Source organism: Chlorocebus sabaeus, chromosome 5 (assembly GCF_047675955.1).
Source record: "Chlorocebus sabaeus isolate Y175 chromosome 5, mChlSab1.0.hap1, whole genome shotgun sequence".
In the NCBI taxonomy this organism is placed as follows: Eukaryota; Metazoa; Chordata; class Mammalia; order Primates; family Cercopithecidae; genus Chlorocebus; species Chlorocebus sabaeus.
Window position 1 is genome coordinate 14,464,729 of NC_132908.1, and position 16,971 is coordinate 14,481,699.

The 16,971-nt window shown below is 45.5% G+C and overlaps 1 protein-coding gene across 6 annotated transcripts in view; it reads right to left on the reverse strand.

The window, feature by feature from the left end:
• The window catches only part of PDXDC1 (pyridoxal dependent decarboxylase domain containing 1), a 59,471-nt gene extending 44,012 nt beyond the window's left edge, over nucleotides 1–15,459 (reverse strand). For 2 of the 6 annotated variants that reach the window (XM_007986368.3, XM_037989828.2), the window contains exons 1-2: nucleotides 15,245–15,347; nucleotides 14,158–14,263 (exon numbers count right to left, since the gene is read on the reverse strand). In XM_007986368.3, the coding sequence (XP_007984559.2) occupies nucleotides 14,158–14,220 (63 nt within the window). In that variant the 5' untranslated portion in view covers nucleotides 14,221–14,263; nucleotides 15,245–15,347. Of the gene's footprint in view, nucleotides 1–14,157; nucleotides 14,264–15,244 lie in introns of all 6 variants that reach the window. The other 4 variants (XR_005237707.2, XM_073015186.1, XM_007986367.3 and 1 more) reach the window with 4 other exon arrangements.
• Between the last annotated feature and the right edge of the window lie 1,512 nt (nucleotides 15,460–16,971).

Here is a 16,971-nt window from a genome sequence, read left to right on the forward strand (position 1 = left end):
GGGGCCAAAACCTGGAGTCCCTGACTCCTGTTTCTCACCTCTATTATATCACACTGGCTCCCACAAGGGCTTACAAGGTAATCATTTAGCCACAACCAAATTTTTAGATAAAACAGACAAATTTTCAAACAGGTGTTTTCAATAAAATTCACCACTTTAACTATGAAAAGGCTCAGAAAGCACTTGAAAAAGACCTCAGGGCTGACAGTGAGGAGAATGAGGAACAGATAGATGATGGTCAAGAGAATTTATCTTCACCCCTGAGTCAGCTGGTGATGCTCCTGATGATCCTCACTCCTGTGACACTCCCGTGTGTCCCCTACCATCTGGCCAAATGAAAAGATAAACACTTTGGCTTGATTCACACCTTCATGCTCCCAACGACCGTCCTGTCTCAAACATTCTCATGACTTTTATCTATCTCTCGCCTAGCACCTATTCAATTACAAGTCAATAATTCCAGGAAACCTTTACGGATAAAGCCACTTTTGCTCTTTCACATACCCTCTAATGACACTGACGCCTTTTGTCATAAACCAAAAATCTAGACTTGTTGCTTGACAACGTTGGTTGTATTTATGAGGACAATAGTACAGAATGCTTGCAGTTGTTGCGACTGCCATTTATCCTCAAGATTCCTTATGCCTTTTACTGTGAATTGTTTTATAGATGTGCTTTCCAGTATAAATGTGCTCCCCAATTAGATTACAAGCTTCTTGAAGGCAGGGATTCAGACTCCTACTAATTTTGACTTCTCTTTACATCAAGGGTCTAAAGTTGGCTCAATTCTCTGATTGTCATATTACCCTGAAAATCCCTTAGGAAGGCATGCCAGAGTGGGTATCAACATACTGTTCTCTAAGCGCAACACAGCTATTTCTTTCAATAGAATTATAACGAATATTTCCAGTAAGAACAGGTAAAACATGCCAGGCATGGTGGCTCATGCCTGTAATCCCAGCACTTTGGGAGGCCAAGGCAGGAGGATCAGTTGAGTCCAGGAGTTTAAGATCAGCCTGGGCAACATGGCAAAACCTCGTCTCTACAAAAAATACAAAAAAAGTTAGCCAGGCATGGTAGTGCATGCCTGTGGTCTCAGTTACTCAGGAGGCTGAGGCGGGAAGATTGCTTGAGCCCAGGAGGTCAAGGCTACAGTGCGACAAGATCATGCCACTGCACTTCAGCCTGGGTGACAGAGCAAGAACTTGTCTCAATTAAAAAAAAAAAAAAATAGACAAAATACAGCTCAGGCAATAGGGCAAAACCCCATGTATGCAAAATATACAAAAGTCAGCCAGGCGTGGTGGTGCGTGCCTGTAGTCCCAACTACTTGGGAGGTTTAGGTGGGACAATCACGTGAGCCTGGGAGGTTGAGGCTTTGGTGGTGAGCCATAATCACACTACTGCACTCCAGCCTGGACGACAGAGAACCTGTCTCGACAACAAATACACACACACATATATACACACACACATATCTATATATATATAAAATACATATATATACACACACAAAATAGTTTAGAAGCCATATTGTGTGCATACGCATTTATAAACACTAAAATCCCATGTAATGACAAGATGTTTAAACTGTGAGAGGCATGAGGGAAATGCAGATTCATAATCCCCAGGTGAATCTCCCACTCTGGAGTGAACAAGCACTGCACGGACTGGCTGACATTTAAATTGTTCTTGCTGGCTGGGTGTGGTGGCTCACGCCTATAATCCCAGCATGTTGGGAAGCCGAGGTGGACGGATCACCTGAGGCCCAGAAGTTCAAGACCAGCTTGGCCAACATGGCGAAATCCCGTCTCTACTAAAAATACAAAAATTAGCTGGGCACGGTCACGTGTGCCTGCAGTCCTAGGTACTTGGGAGGCTGCAGCAGGAGAATCGCTTGAACCCAGGAGGTAGAGGTTGCAGTAACCTGAAATTGCGCCACTGCACTCCAGCCTGGGCGCCAGAGCAAGACTGTCTCAAAAAATTAAATAAAAATAATAGTTCTTGCTCTTCAGGGGGTAAGCCCAGTGGGGGAGTGGATGGGTAGGAAAAGCAGCACTGACAGTTAAGTTTGGGAGAAAAAATGTGAACAATGACTCCAATGCTGCAGACCCTCATGTGTTTGTTGCATTAATTGGATAATCCAAAATATAAAGTATTACCCAGTTTCAGGATAATATTAAGATCTAAACCAAGGAATGCTCTATGAAAAGTTGTAGGTTAACTAATCCCTTAAAACTAAAAACAGCATCTTCATAAGCTTCTACTGAGGGCAGTTACCACTTTCTTCATCACATTTCTTATACTCAATAGCTGTGGGCAATGCCAAAATAGCTGTATGATCAACATTAATAAACAACAGCAGGGCAACAGCCAGACACAAACCTAAATGAAGAATTAAACTGTATAAAGATGCATAAAGATGTCTATTAGTACACAGGAGACTGTCTGATAATGTTGGCAGAAAAAAAAAAAACAGGCCAGGCACGGTGGCTCACATCTGTAATTCCAGCACTTTGGAAGGCCCAGGTGGGTAGATCACCTGAGGCCAGGTGCTTGAGACCAGCCTGGCCAACGCGGCAAAACCCCGTCTCTACTAAAAATACAGAAATTTGCCAGGCGTGGTGGGGGGCACCTGTAATCCCAGCTATTCAAGAGACTGAGGCAGGAGAATCGCTTGAACGTGGGAGGCGGAGGCTGCAGTGAGCAGAGATGACGCCACTGAACTCCAGCGTGGGCGACAGCAAAATTCCATCTCAAAAAACAAAAACAAAAAACAAACAAACAAACAAAGGAAAAACAGTATTCTATGTCAGGTTCCTGAGAAGAATGTCAAATAACTTCTGAATCCCTTAGCACTGAGTGCAGGGTCAGAGTAAGTACTCAATCAGATTTATGATCCTTATAATTACTAATATTTACTGGGTTGCTTACTATATTCCAGGCATGGTGCTAATAATTAACGCCTCTACACACGTTACTTCCTCACAAGCCCCAAATCATAGTACATTTTAGAGTCAGAATTTAAAACTAAGTAAAATTCTAGGACCAGTGCTCTTAACCACTGGGCAATACTGCTTCTCAATTTTATCAAGTAAGTAAATGAAGCAACTCAATGCTTTAAAAAAGCTTGTACTCAAAAATCATATTTAGAACTAAGGTTTAATTTTAAAGATTATCCTTGTTTGATTAATGGTTTCACCTGGGAAGGAAGTGACTCTTTACAGGGAAAATTTCTATTTTACAACAGTCTCAACTAAATGGCCATAAACTCATCATCCAGATCAGGGCTTTTTTTTTTTTTTTTCCTTTTTCCACCAACCCTTAAACCCAAGCATTTTTAAGAGTGAAAGGGTGGCCAGGCGTGGTGGCTCATACCTGTAAAACCAGCACTTTGGGAGGCCAAGGCGGGGCAGATCATCTGATGTAAAGAGTTTGAGACCAGCCTGGCCAAAATGGTAAAACCCCATCTCTACTAAATATACAAAAATTAGCTGGGCATGGCGGTGTGCCTATAATCCCAGCTACTCAGGAGGCTGAGGCACAAGAATCACTTGAACCTAGGAGGCGGAGGTTGCAGTTAGCCAAGATAACACCACTGCACTCCAGCCTGGGCAACAGAGCAAGACTCTGTCTCAAACAAAAATCCCAAAACCAAAAAAAAGTGCAACAAAGCATTTACAGAGTGGATATATCTACATACACATTTTCTGATAGATGCTAATTCCTGAATATTTAGACACAGTTATACCTCTACAAATTTATAAATGGTATTTCGAGTATGGTTAATTCTGTTGCATAAATGAAGTGGGTTCAATATTTTTGCTACAATTTTATCTAACAGAGATGCATGGTAGGTATGATTTAATTCTCCTTTCCTAAGAAGAACCATTCAACTGTATGCTCGTTATCACAGAACTGAGACCTTTTTTTTTTTGAGATGGAGTCTCATTCTGTCTCCCAGGCTGGAGTGCAGTGGCTCAATCTCGGCTCACTGCAAGCTCCACCTCCTGGGTTCAAGTGATTCTCCTGTCTCAGCCTCCCAAGTAGCTGGGATTACAGGCGTCCGCCATCATGCCCAGCTAACTTTTTGTATTTTTAGTAGAGACGGGGTTTCACCATGTTGGCCATGCTGGTTTCAAACTCCTGACCTCAGGTGATCTGCCCGCCTTGGCCTCCCAAAGTGCTGGGATTACAGGCATAAGCCACTGCACCCAGCCAGAACTGAGACTTTAATAGGTAGATCATTTTATAAAACAAGCCCTACTAGTCATACCTTCATGAGCACTTTTTCAATCTTTTTTTTTTTTTTTTTTTTTGAGACACAACCTCGCTCTATTGTCCAGGCTGTCACAGTGGCGTGATCATAGCTGGCTACAGCCTTGAATTCCTGGGCTCAAGTGATCCTCTAACCTCAGCCCCCTGAGCAGACAGGGCTACAGGCACATGCCACCACACTTAGCTAATTTTTAAAAATGTTTTGGAGAGACAAGGTCTTACTATGTTGCCGAGGCTGATCTCAAACTCCTGGCTTCACAAGCAATCCTCCTGCCTTGGCCTCCCAAAGTGCTGAGATTAGAAATGTGAGCCACATTGCCTGGCCAAGAATCGTTTTTATGCTAGGTGATTCTTATCACTTTCGGACAGTATGGGATATTAAAATACTCCCTCACTATCAGAAGAAATATTACATATGTAATGTTAAAATTGCTTAAAAGTTCTGACAATTTAAATGCTGGAGGAAAAGTCAAGAATCAAACGTAATGTCAGACGGTTAAGGAGGTCAGGGAGCAACTCTCAATTTTTCAAAAAAGCTAACAGAAAATTATAAATTGGGAAGGCCAGGCGCAGTGGCTCACGCCTATAATCCCAGCACTTTGAGAGGCTGAGGTGGGTGGATCATGAGGTCAGGAGATAGAGACCATCCTGGCTAACACAGTGAAACCCTATCTCTACTAGAAATACAAAAAATTAGCCGGGCATGGTGGTGGGCGCCTGTAGTACCAGCTACTCGGGAGGCTGAGGCAGGAGAATGGCGTGAACCTGGAAGGTAGAGCTCCGTCTCAAAAAAAAAAAAAAAAAAGCTGTTTATCATATCTTCCAAAACTGGAAGCTACAGTAGAAATAAAAGGAGTCTTTAGAGCCTAAGATTTGGGAATTAATGAACTAGTCACTTTAAAAATTGTTTCATCTTAGGCCAGGCGCAGTGGCTCACACCTGTAATCCCAGCACTTTCGGAGGCCGAGGTGGGCAGATCACGAGGTCAGGAGATCAAGACCATCTCTACTAAAAACACAAAAATTAGTCAGGCACGATGGCAGGTACCTGTAATCCCAGCTACTCGGAAAGCCGAGGCAGGAGAATCGCTTGAACCCAGGAGGCGGAGGTTGCAGTGAGCCAAGAACGCACCACTGCACTCCAGCCTAAGTGACAGAACAAGACTCTGTTTCGGGAGGGAGGGGGGAAATTATCTTTTGAAAACACACTAATCAACACTTTCCTCAGTTAAACCAGTTCATCAAATTGTGAATTTAAAAAATAATACATTTGGCTGGCAGCAGTGGCTCATGCTTGTAATCCCAGCACTTTGGGAGGCAGAGGCGGGCAGATCACGAGGTCATGAGTCTGAGACCAGCCTGTCCAACATGGTGAAACTCTGTCTCTACCAAAGATACAAAAATTAGTTGGGCCTGGTGGTGTGCCTGTAACCCCAGCTACTCAGGAGGCTGAGGCAGGAGAATCGTTTGAACTTGGGAGGCAGAGGTTGCAGTGAACTGAGATGGCACCACTGTACTCCAGCCTGGGTGACAGGATGAGAGTCTGTCTCAAAAATAAATAAATAAATAAATAAATACACACACACACACACACACACACACACACATACACATTTATGTGATTTGGAAAAAACAAAAACCCACACACACACCTCAAACCTCAGAATACAGAGACATTACAGTTGAGCACAAATTGAAGTTAAAAAAAAAAAAAAGAGGGGTGTGCAGGGATGCGATGGGTGGGTAAAGAGGGCGAGAATGACAGAAAGCAGGGCAGGGATCCACTGCAAAGGGACATTTTCAGGGAGATGGAAATGCTCTGTACCTTTTTTCGGGTGGGTGGGTAGGGGATATTTTGAGACAGGGTCTTGCTCTGTCACCCAGGCCAAGTGCAGCAGCACTATCGTGGCTCACTGCAGCCTCACCCTCCTGGGCTCAAGTGATCCTCTCACCTCAGCCTCCCAAGTAGCTGGGACTACAGGTGTATGCCACCAAGCCTGGCTAAGTTTTTATTTTTTATAGAGATGGGGAACTCACTACGTTGCCCTGGCTGCCCTCAAACTCCTGGGCTCAGGTGATCCTTCTGCCTTGGCCTCCCAAAGTGTTGAAATCACAGGTGTGCACCACTGTACCAGGTCAATGCTTCGTATCTTGATCATGCTGGTGGTAATATCCCTATATACAACTTCCAAAACACAAACTCTATAACTAAAATGGGTATTTTTGTTGTATGTAAACTGTCCCCTCGATTTTTCATAAAGAGGGAGTAAATCGATGTAAACAATATTTAAAAGAAAATATTAAGCAAATAATAGTATAGGTGGTACACTGATGTGGCCAAATTCACAGATGGTACATGAATAACTGCTGTTGGGAGATACAGAGCTAAGCCTTTAAAGAGAAGGCTTTTTTTTTTTTTCTTTTTTTTTTTTGAGATGGAGTCTTGCTCTGTTGCCCAGGCTGGAGTGCAGTAGGGTGATCTCGGCTCACCGCAACCTCCGCCTCCCGGGTTCAAGCAATTCTCCTGCCTCAGCCTCCCAAGTAGCTGGGACCACAGGCGCATGCTACCACACCTAGCTAATTTTTTGTATTTTTAGTAGAGACAGTGTTTCACCGTGTTAGCCATGATGGTCTCGATCTCCTGACCTCGTGATCTGCCCGTCTCGGCCTCCCAAAGTGCTGGGATTACAGGCATGAGCCACCACAGCCAGATAAAAGAAGGCTTCTAAGAGAAGCAATCTCTATAAGAAAAGAAAGTCTAAAATTTATTTTTAAAAGTATATTAATTGTAACATTCATCAGTAATAGGAGTACGTAATACTTTCATTTCAACAAAGTTTTTTTTCAGGAGAGAAATATTCTTATTTGGGGGACTTTTAGGGCTTATTTTGGGGGCCTCTTAGGGCTAAAGAGAAACCAGCTGCTCATATTAGAAGACCTTGGTGTTATCAAATGCTAGTTTATACCATATGCATTAGACATATAAAAAATCACTACCTATCTTCGGCTGAGATAAAAAGCAAGAGGTAAAGCTCCAAACAGCTGTTCCTAACCTACCAACTACTCTTGCCTCCCACAGCTTTCTGAACAAGGTAAATCCTGAATAGTGATAATCATTCAACTTCATCTCTGCATTTATTTTCCTCCCAGGCGAAAACAAACAGTGCCTGCTGTCTAGCAGTAGTTAAACAAGTCCCCCAAACACATCTATTATATTTTTTTTTTTTATTTTTTTTGAGACGGAGTCTCGCTCTGTCGCCCAGGCTGGAGTGCAGTGGCGCAATCTCGGCTCACTGCAAGCTCCGCCTCCCGGGTTCACGCCATTCTCCTACCTCAGCCTCCCGAGTAGCTGGGACTACAGGCGCCCGCCACTGCGCCCGGCTAATTTTTTTCTATTTTTCAGTAGAGACGGGGTTTCACCATGGTCTCGATCTCCTGACCTTGTGATCCACCCGCCTCGGCCTCCCAAAGTGCTGCGATTACAGGCGTGAGCCACCGCGCCCGGCCCACATCTATTATAATACATACCTCTGAGAAGCCATGGCAAGAACACAATGTTCCTTACGGGCCAAGGATGAGAGAAGAGGAACAGGTATCCTCCAAGTTGATACAGTGACTTGTAAACCTGCTTTATCTTATTGGAGTCTCAGTTTCTACATTTGTAAGTATTTTTTGTCTGATTCAATAGTACAGTATTTAATTAAGAACCAGAACTTTGGTCTCCTCCCATCTTCTTTTTTTGTTTTTGAGATGGAGTATCACTCTGTTGCCCATACTGGAGTGCAATGGTGCAATCTCCTGAGTAGCTGGGACTACAGGCGTGAGCCACCACACCTGGCTAATTTTTGTATTTTTAGTAGAGGTGGGTTTTCACCATGTTGGCCAGGCTGGTCTCGAACGCCTGACCTCAGGTGATCCACCCACCTTGGCCTCCCAAAGTGCTGGGAGTACAGGCATGAGTCACCACGCCCACCCGTCTCCTCTCATCTTCTAAGAACTGGATACTATCATTTGAAAGTCTTATTCTTAACCTTCATGGTCTCTACGCTTGAGTGTGTTTGTGAGAATATGAAGACATACTGTAATTACTGGCTCATTAAGCATCATAATCTTCCTAGTTGCAAAGGGTTAGCCAAGTATTGTATAAGGTATAACTATGAGTATTTAACCTTACAAATTCCTCAAGAAGATAGGCGGAAAATAGGAAAGAAAAGGGCAAAAATAGGCCGGGCACAGTGGCCCACCTGAGGTCAGGAGTTCGAGGCTAGCCTGGCCAACATGATGAAACATTGTCTCTACGAAAAATACAAAAAATTAGCCAGGCATGTTGGTGCGTGCCTGTAATCCCAGCTATTCAGGAGGCTGAGACAGGAGAATTGTTTGAACCCAGGAGGCAGAGGTTACAGTGAACCAAGATCGTGCCACTGCACTCCAGCCTGGGCAACAAGAGCAAAATACCGTCTCAAAAAAAAAAGAAAGAAAGAAAGAAAAGAAAAGGGCAAAAATACCCAATAGCGGAAAGGAGGGAGCAAAGTTAACTGCACAGATCACATCTCAGTCACAGAGAGCAGTATGTGAAGGGGGGTAAAAGCCTCTAATCACTTGACTCAGATATACGTTGGAGATGCTAGAGGTCCAACTCCACGTTCCAAAAAACTGTGTTCCCAGAGACCACTACTGCAGTGTCGATTCACACAGACCTTATAACATGAGTAAACACTTCCAGATAATGACACTGATGGAAAAATAGCATGCAATAGGAAAGCTCTATTTCTAAAAACTTTACTATTTAACTGGAATCACACCTTTATTCCGGAACAAAAAGAAAATTGCTGAACAGAAGCAGATACTGTTATAACTCTTCCTTAAGATAAGCTTCTTCATAGGCAGTGTTTCCTAGGGCTTGTTAGTGCACGATCAAACCAGAAAGGTAAAGATGAAATGGCTTTCCTGTTTCTTGATTTTTATCTACCAGCAATAATATGAGGCACGCTCATAAAGAGTTGCATTACATTTATAGTTAAACTCTAGAAAAGCATAATTCTGAGCTAAATATTCTGCCTAAAAAATCTTTTCCACACAATCTTTCCTGGTCACTTGCTCCTTGCACTCACAACTTGTTTCTTAATTCCTGTGCTTTTTATCCCTCCTTTCTATGCAAGGTTTTATCCAAAAAGTATACCCCTTACCAGAAAGTGATCTCCTGCAGGGATCACATCTTACTCACCTGGTGTCTCTGTCAGCACTCAGCACTGGGTTTTAGCCACAGCTCACCTTCGATTCATAAAAATTATACATCAAGGCCGGGTATGGTGGCTGATATCTGTAATCCTAGCACTTTGGGAGCTGAGGCAGGCAGATCACTTGAGGTCAGGAGTTCGAGACCAGCCTGGCCAACACGGGGAAACCCCATCTCTATTAAAAATACAAAAATTGGCCGGGCGCAGTGGCTCACACCTGTAATCCCAGCACTTTGGGAGGCCGAGGCAGAGGACAGGAGATCAAGACCATCCTGGCTAACACTTGGTGAAATCCCGTCTCTACTAAAAACACAAAAAATTAGCTGGGCGTGGTGGCGGGCGTCGTAGTCCCAGCTGAGGCAGGACACTGGCGTGAACCCAGAGGCGGAGCTTGCAGTGAGCCGAGATTGAGCCACTATACTCCAGCCTAGGCCACGGGGCGAGACTCCATCTCAAAAAAATTAAAAATAAAAAAACAGAAATTAGACGGGTGTGGTACAAAAAAAATCCCAACTACTTAGGAGGCTGAGGCAGGAGAACTGCTTGAACCCAGGAGGCAGAGGTTGCAGTGAGGCAGAGGTTGCATCGAGGTGAGATCGCGCCACTGCACTCCAGCCTGGGTGACAGCAAGATTCCGTCTCAAAAAATATATATATATAAATCAAAACAGGTTTCTGCTTTAGGTGACAACAGATGACATTAAGCCAAAGCAACTTCTACCTATAACTCATAATCCTAGATACAGTGGAGCAAAGACGGAAATAGGGACCATCAATAGCTCTGCCACTGACTTCCCCTTAAATCTTGAATAAATCAAGAAAGAACAAAGCCATAAATATCTAGTATCAGGAACTTTGTACTATGGCTGAGTCCTATCAGTTTTCCCTGACAGCCAGTATTAGATAATCATTTACAGCCTTAGTCACCATGCACCTGTATGCAAAACCCTCACATTATAACATTGCACTTGGCTTTATATGAAAGCTACAATTACAGCTTCTCATCTCCTGCCATTCTATATAAAAGAGTGGGATCTACAAAGCCATACACAGAAACTGGTCATTTCAACCTTGCCTAACAGGGGTTCCTTTCTCATGCTTTTTAAGGAAGGAGCAGGAATAGAAATTATCAGAGTCCTTATCAGTAAGTAATGATCAGGAATGTTCTATTGATGCTGCTATAAACCTCCAGCATAACAGCAAGGTGACAAAGAATTTTCTAAAATTAGGCCCAAATAGGAGGAAAGAAACGCTTAGCTCAGGATGAGTTCAAGAACCAAAAATGGAATGAGTTGTGCTGATTGAGGTCAGAAACAGGGTCAAAGTTGCCTCTTTCAGAGATGAGAATTAGATATAACAAGTAATTGGCTGGGCACGGTAGCTCACGCCTGTAACCCCAGCACTTTGGGAGGCCAAGGCAGGTGGATCATTTGAGGTCAGGAGCTTGACATCAGCCTGGTCAATTTGGTGAAATCCCATCTCTACTAAAAGTACAAAAATTAGCCAGGTGTGGTGGTGGGCGCCTGTAATCCCAGCTACTTGAGAGGCTGAGGCAGAAGAATCGCTTGAACCCGGAGAGCAGAGGTTGTAGTGAGCCAAGACTGTGCCACTGCACTCTACCCTCGGCAACAGAGCAAGACTCCATCTCAAAAAAAGAAAAAAATTGCCAGCTCTTAGCACTGTTCAGTGGAACCTTCTTTGGCGATGGAAATGTTCCACATCTGTGCTGCCCAATGTAGCAGACATTAGCCACATGTGGTTGTTGAACACTTGAAATGTGGCCAGCATGACTGAGGAAAGGAATGTTAAATTGTGTTTAATCTTAATCTCAATGTAAACTGCCAAATATGGCTAGTGGCTACCAAACTGGAACTGTAGCTCTAGATTCCCTAAATTAGGGACTTTCAACCAGAGGCAATTCCCTCCACCCATTGGGGGACAGCTGCCTCCATCTGGAGACATTTCTTATTGTCACAACTGGGGGTAGGGAGTGCGACTAGCATCTACTGAGTGGAGGTCAGGGACACTGCTAAGCATGCTGCCATGCACAGGCCTGCCCCCACAACAGCGAATTATCTGACCCAAAATATCAGTAGTGCGGACGCTGAGAAACTGCTCTAAGTTTGCTCAAGGATAGAATTAAAGTAAATGCAAAACAAACTGTAGCATACCTTGTCTAAACATAATACCCAGGAAGAATGAGATTTCTTAACCAACAGAAAAAGGTCTGGGCTATTCTACAAGTTTAGAGTAGCAGGTTTTGACCTGGCATGGTGGCTCATGCTTACAGTTCCAGCACTTTGGGAGGCTAAGGCAAGAGGACGGCTTGAGCCCAGGAGTTTGGGACCAGCCTGGGCAATATAGTGAGACCTTGTCTCGATTAAAAAAATTTTTTTAATTAGCTCAGCGTGGGGGTGAATGCCTGTAGTCCCAGCTACTCAAGAGGCTGAGGCACGAGGATCTCTTGAGCCCTGGAGACGGACGTTGCAGTGAGCCGAGACTGTACCACGGCTCTCCAGCCTCGGTGACAGAGAGAGATCCTCTCTCAAAAATAATAATGTAACAGGTTTTTACTGAAAGGTGTATGTGTTTAATAACTTAAAATCTTCATCATTATAGTGATTACTTCCTGTGGCATTTTCTTTATTGAATATTAACATAAGTACACACTGTGAGGCTCTGCTACAGGGCCTTGTTCCTTATGCCTTGAACATATAGTGGAGGGCAGGGGCAAAGCCCCTACTGCTACTCTCCTAGTTTGAATTCCTTGCCTCCTCAATTAACCCACCTGATCATCTGATTTATTGGGACATCATTATTTAAGATACAACAAAACTGATACTGTTGTGAAAGAAAAGCAAATCATGACAAGAAAATGGCTCTGCCATCACAGGTCTGCAAGTTTATACATCAACAGAAAAAGCAAGGGACAGAATTATATTTGGACCAAATCCCAATCATCAAGTGATTCTACTAAATGATGATCCCATACTACATTTTTTTTTTCACATACTACATTTTAAAGTGAGGGATGTGATTTTAAATTTTAGAGGGTGAGTATCAAATAACATTGTGGTTTCTGTAATCAGTATAAATTATGCAAGGATCAGTTTAAATGGGTTCATAACTGCTCACATAGCTCTCGAGTTTATACTAACAATGTAGAATTTAACGCAGCATAGTCTATTCCTCAAAGAAACAGGAATAATGAACAGTTACATGTTTCACTTTGACTCAGACTATTTTTCAGAACATAAAATCATCAACACTCACATCATAGCAATGCTTTTTCTTTTCTGCCCAATTAGCACCAACATAAATTGTTCATTCCATCTAAGACCCTCTATTACTTCAGGGAATATAAACGTAAGTCCCGGCCAGGCGCAGTGGCTCACACCTGTAATCCCAGCACTTTGGGAGGCTGAGACGGGCGGATCACAAGGTCAGGAGTTTGAGAGCAGCCTGACCAACAAGGTGAAACCCCGTCTCTACTGGGAATACAAAAATTAGTCGGGTGTGGTGGCATGAGCCTGTAGTCACATCTGCTCAGGAGGCTGAGGCAGAAGAATCACTTGAATCTGGGAGGCGGAGGTTGCAGTGAGCCGAGATGGCACCACTGCACTCCACCCTGGACAACAGAGTGAGGCTCTATCTCAAAAAAAAAAAAAAAAAAAAAAAAAAAGTAAGTCCCAGTCATAGTTCTGAAAAACTTACACTCAGAATTTTCACACTGACCTAAGGCAGAAACTTCCAGCCCACATGTTCTGAATTCCTAAAAGATCACTGCAATTTTTGTGAAAGCTCCAATATTAAACACACTGGAATTGCAGTCCCTCTTGATACCTTCATTGAGTTTAAGATATTTTATCATCAATTAACACTTAGGGAGCAACCACTGTAATCTACTGATCAAATGCCAGAAAAGTAGTATTTAAAGCAGGATTCCGACCCACTCTGCAGATTTTCCTATAAAGGCTAATTACTCCTGGAGGAAAGATCATCCCAGTTCTTTAGGATTCCAATTACAATCACATGAAGCCCATCCACCTTCTTAGGCAATTGAAAACACCACTTTGCATCACTTAGTACTCAACTGCTGGTGGTATAAACATGATCTTGACCAGGATTTCTCAGCCTCAACACTGCTGACATTTTGGGCCAGAGAATTATCCAGCATCGGGAGCTGTCCTGTGCAATGCAGGATGTTTAGCTGTGTCCCTGGCCTCTACCCACTAGGTACCGGTGGCACCTCCCTGCCCCCATTGTGACAATCAAAAATATGCCCAGAGATAGCCAAATGTCCCCTGGGGAAATAAATTGCCCCCTGCTTTAAGAACCAGTCATCTGGACAAACTCAAAGTACCAAAAGGTAGACACTCTGCTAATCAGAAGACCGTAAAGACTTTATTCCCAGCCAGGAAAACACATAACATTCACTCCAGAGATGGCACAAGAAAACCATATTATCTTTTTCTTGTCTTCCACCCAATGTATGCTAAGCAACCAAGGAGTAGGCCACACCACTATGAGCACATGAAGACATCTGGCCTTTTACAATTATTGCCTTCAACTCTCCAGCGACAAGTGAACAAATCTACAGTAGCTGCTGCCTTGAAAAAAGACAAAATATATTATTCCTACCAGCTCAAAATTCAAATGTAGCCGTCTTAAAACACTAGCATTGCTCCTGAATGCCACATGCATGAAAAGCCGGGTGTGCACTGGACTGGACAAGCTGACTCCCAAGCTGGAACAGAGAGAAGGGCTTTGAGGGAGGGCAGAATGTCAGGTACCGAAAGCAGGAATCCATGAAGAAACCCAAACCGGTTCCCATTTACAAGCCCTAACACTGGGACAATGAGAATCCGTTTCACATGGTAGAGCAGTCAGCCAGGTACACCACGCTGCCGTTCCCCTAAAAGGAAATCAGAGGTAGGCTCTGTTACCAGTGGATTTGGAGTTGACTCGGGGATATCTCCTCGCCACTGGAAAGGGGGAGCCAGGAAGTTGTGGACCAGCTGCGATCCCTGAAACTCAATTCGCAATCTACGCAATACCCACTCCTTTCTGGAACTCATAGAGGTTCTCGCCCGGTGTTCGCAGGCTTAGCATCGGAATCACCTTCGTGGGGCGGAGTGGGAGGGGGACGGTGGCGGTTAAACATGCAGATCTCGGTCCCGCCCCCAGAGGTTCTGACCCCGGGACTGAACCTCCACATTTTACCAAAGGCCCCAGGTGATTCCCACGCAGGCTGAAGTTGGAAAACCACTGCTTTAGCAATTTTCATTCCTAACTTGGAGACCAAGAAAAACCTACAGGTTTGCAGCTGGCTCCGAAATAACTGCGGGTTCTTTCCGGGAGCATCTGGGGTCGCCAACGGAGAGCTCCCAGTCCTCCGAAAGGGCCAGCCGAGTTCAGGCCGGCCACGCACGGAACCTCGGCAGGGCCCAAGGTCGGCCCCACGGTCCCAGTTCTGGGCTCCGGGCCCCTCACGGCCCCCACGGAACCCCGCCCAGCCTCTTCGGCCCACGGGGACCCGAGAGACACCCGGTCCCGTGACGCGCCCAGGCCCCAGCCGCCCTCCTGGCGAGGCCTCCTCAGGCGGGGCCCGTCAGCCCGCGTCCCCCTGCCCGGGTCACAATGGCAGCTTGAGACTGGCAAACAGTCGCCTCGGAGGCGGGAGCCCCGGGCCGCAGCGCCGTCCCCATCGCCCCCTCCCGGTACGGACCTTCTCCAGGGACGCGTCCATGGCTGAGGCGGCCGGTGGTGGCCCAGCGGTCCCGGGCGCTACTTCCTCCTCCCGCGCCCTGCCGCTGTTTCCACGCTGGCAGCGCTGACGTCCTCCGCGCCCGTGGCCGGCGGGGCGGAGAGGAGGAGGAGCTGCCCGGCGGCGCCGCGGGCTGGCGAACCTGCGGGTTGAGGGGCGGCGGGGCGGCGGGGCGGGGCCCCATCGAGGTGGGCGGAGCCCTCTGGGATTCCGTACCTGGGCCTCACGCCGGCCCTCCTTAACGTGCGTAGGTGAAAAGGGGAGGATGCCCGGTGGATTGTTCACCAAACTCACTCTTCCCAGCAGCCTGTCGGAATCAACAAGGTAGAAGTATAATAATCACAAAGTACTATTCATGGAGTGAAAGGCTGGAAATACTAGTGACGCACCTGCACTTCCGGACCCAGGCTTCTAAGTCTCCCGCCTCCCCTCCCGCCGTCATCCCTCGAGAATGGAACAGGCCATTCGCCACGAAGGCGGTGAGCGAGCGAGCACCCTTGCACATGCGCAGGACTCACAGCGTCCTCGGCGCCCAGGGACTTGGGGGCTTTGGGTTTGGGGGCTGCTTGGTGAACCCTGCTCGGAGAAGGCACTGATCTAAGCAGAGGTGTTTGTCTCAGACCTTCCCGCCGAATTATAGACGGGAAAAAAATTGTTCAGACAACTGGGCCAGCCTCTTTCATGTCACAATTATAACTTGTCAGGTAATGGGTAATAATAATAATAATGATAATATTAATACATCAGCTGCTGCTCCTCCATTTTCCTATTTCAACAGCTCTAGGAGATCATCATTATCCCCATTTCGCAGTGCCGATCTAGGTATGATTCAGACCCGAGCCCCATGAGTCCACATACCGCTTCCACTCCCACTTTACTTTAAATGTTTTAAAAAGTTAATTTTTTATTAATTTTTTTATCTTGTTACCGATGAATTGAAGAGAAAAAAATTTTAAATCTCATTTTAATAAAGAAGCGGGGATGTCTCACTCTGTTGCCCGGGCTGGCTTCGAACTCCTGGCCTCAGGCGATCTTCCGTCTCAGCCTCCCAAAGTGCTGGGATTACAGGCGTGAGCTACCACGCTCGGCCACTTCTGCAGTTTTACTGCAATGTGTTTCTAACGAATGGGGAAGGCGTACATTTGCTTAGTAGATTCCTCCCACCTTAATGAGGGAAACTGATGTAGACTACCACAGTTGCAATCAATGGAACACTTCACCTCTGCGATGACGCTACAACCACAAATCTTACTCCTTTTCTCCCTGTTTTTTCTTTTTTTTTTTTTCCTGAGATGGAGTCTCGCTCTGTCGCCCAGGCTGGAGTGCAGTGACGCAATCTCGGCTCACTGCAAGCTCCGCCTCCCAGGTTCAAGCCATTCTACCGACTCAGCCTCCCAAGTAGCTGGGACTACAGGCGCCCGCCACTGCGCCCAGCTAATTTTTTGTATTTTTAGTAGAGACGGGGTTTCACCATTCACAGGATGGTCTCGATCTCCTGACCTCGTGATTTGCCCGCCTCGGCCTCCCAAAGTGCTGGGATTACAGGCGTGAGCCACCGCACCCGGCCTTCTCTCCTGTTTTATACTCTTCCTCCCGAAATCCGTGTAACAGGGTCACGTTTTCAGCGCAGTAACTCCATGTTTTGAGCTATCTATGTTGTATTTGGTAAATTGCCTGGTTCTGTTAAT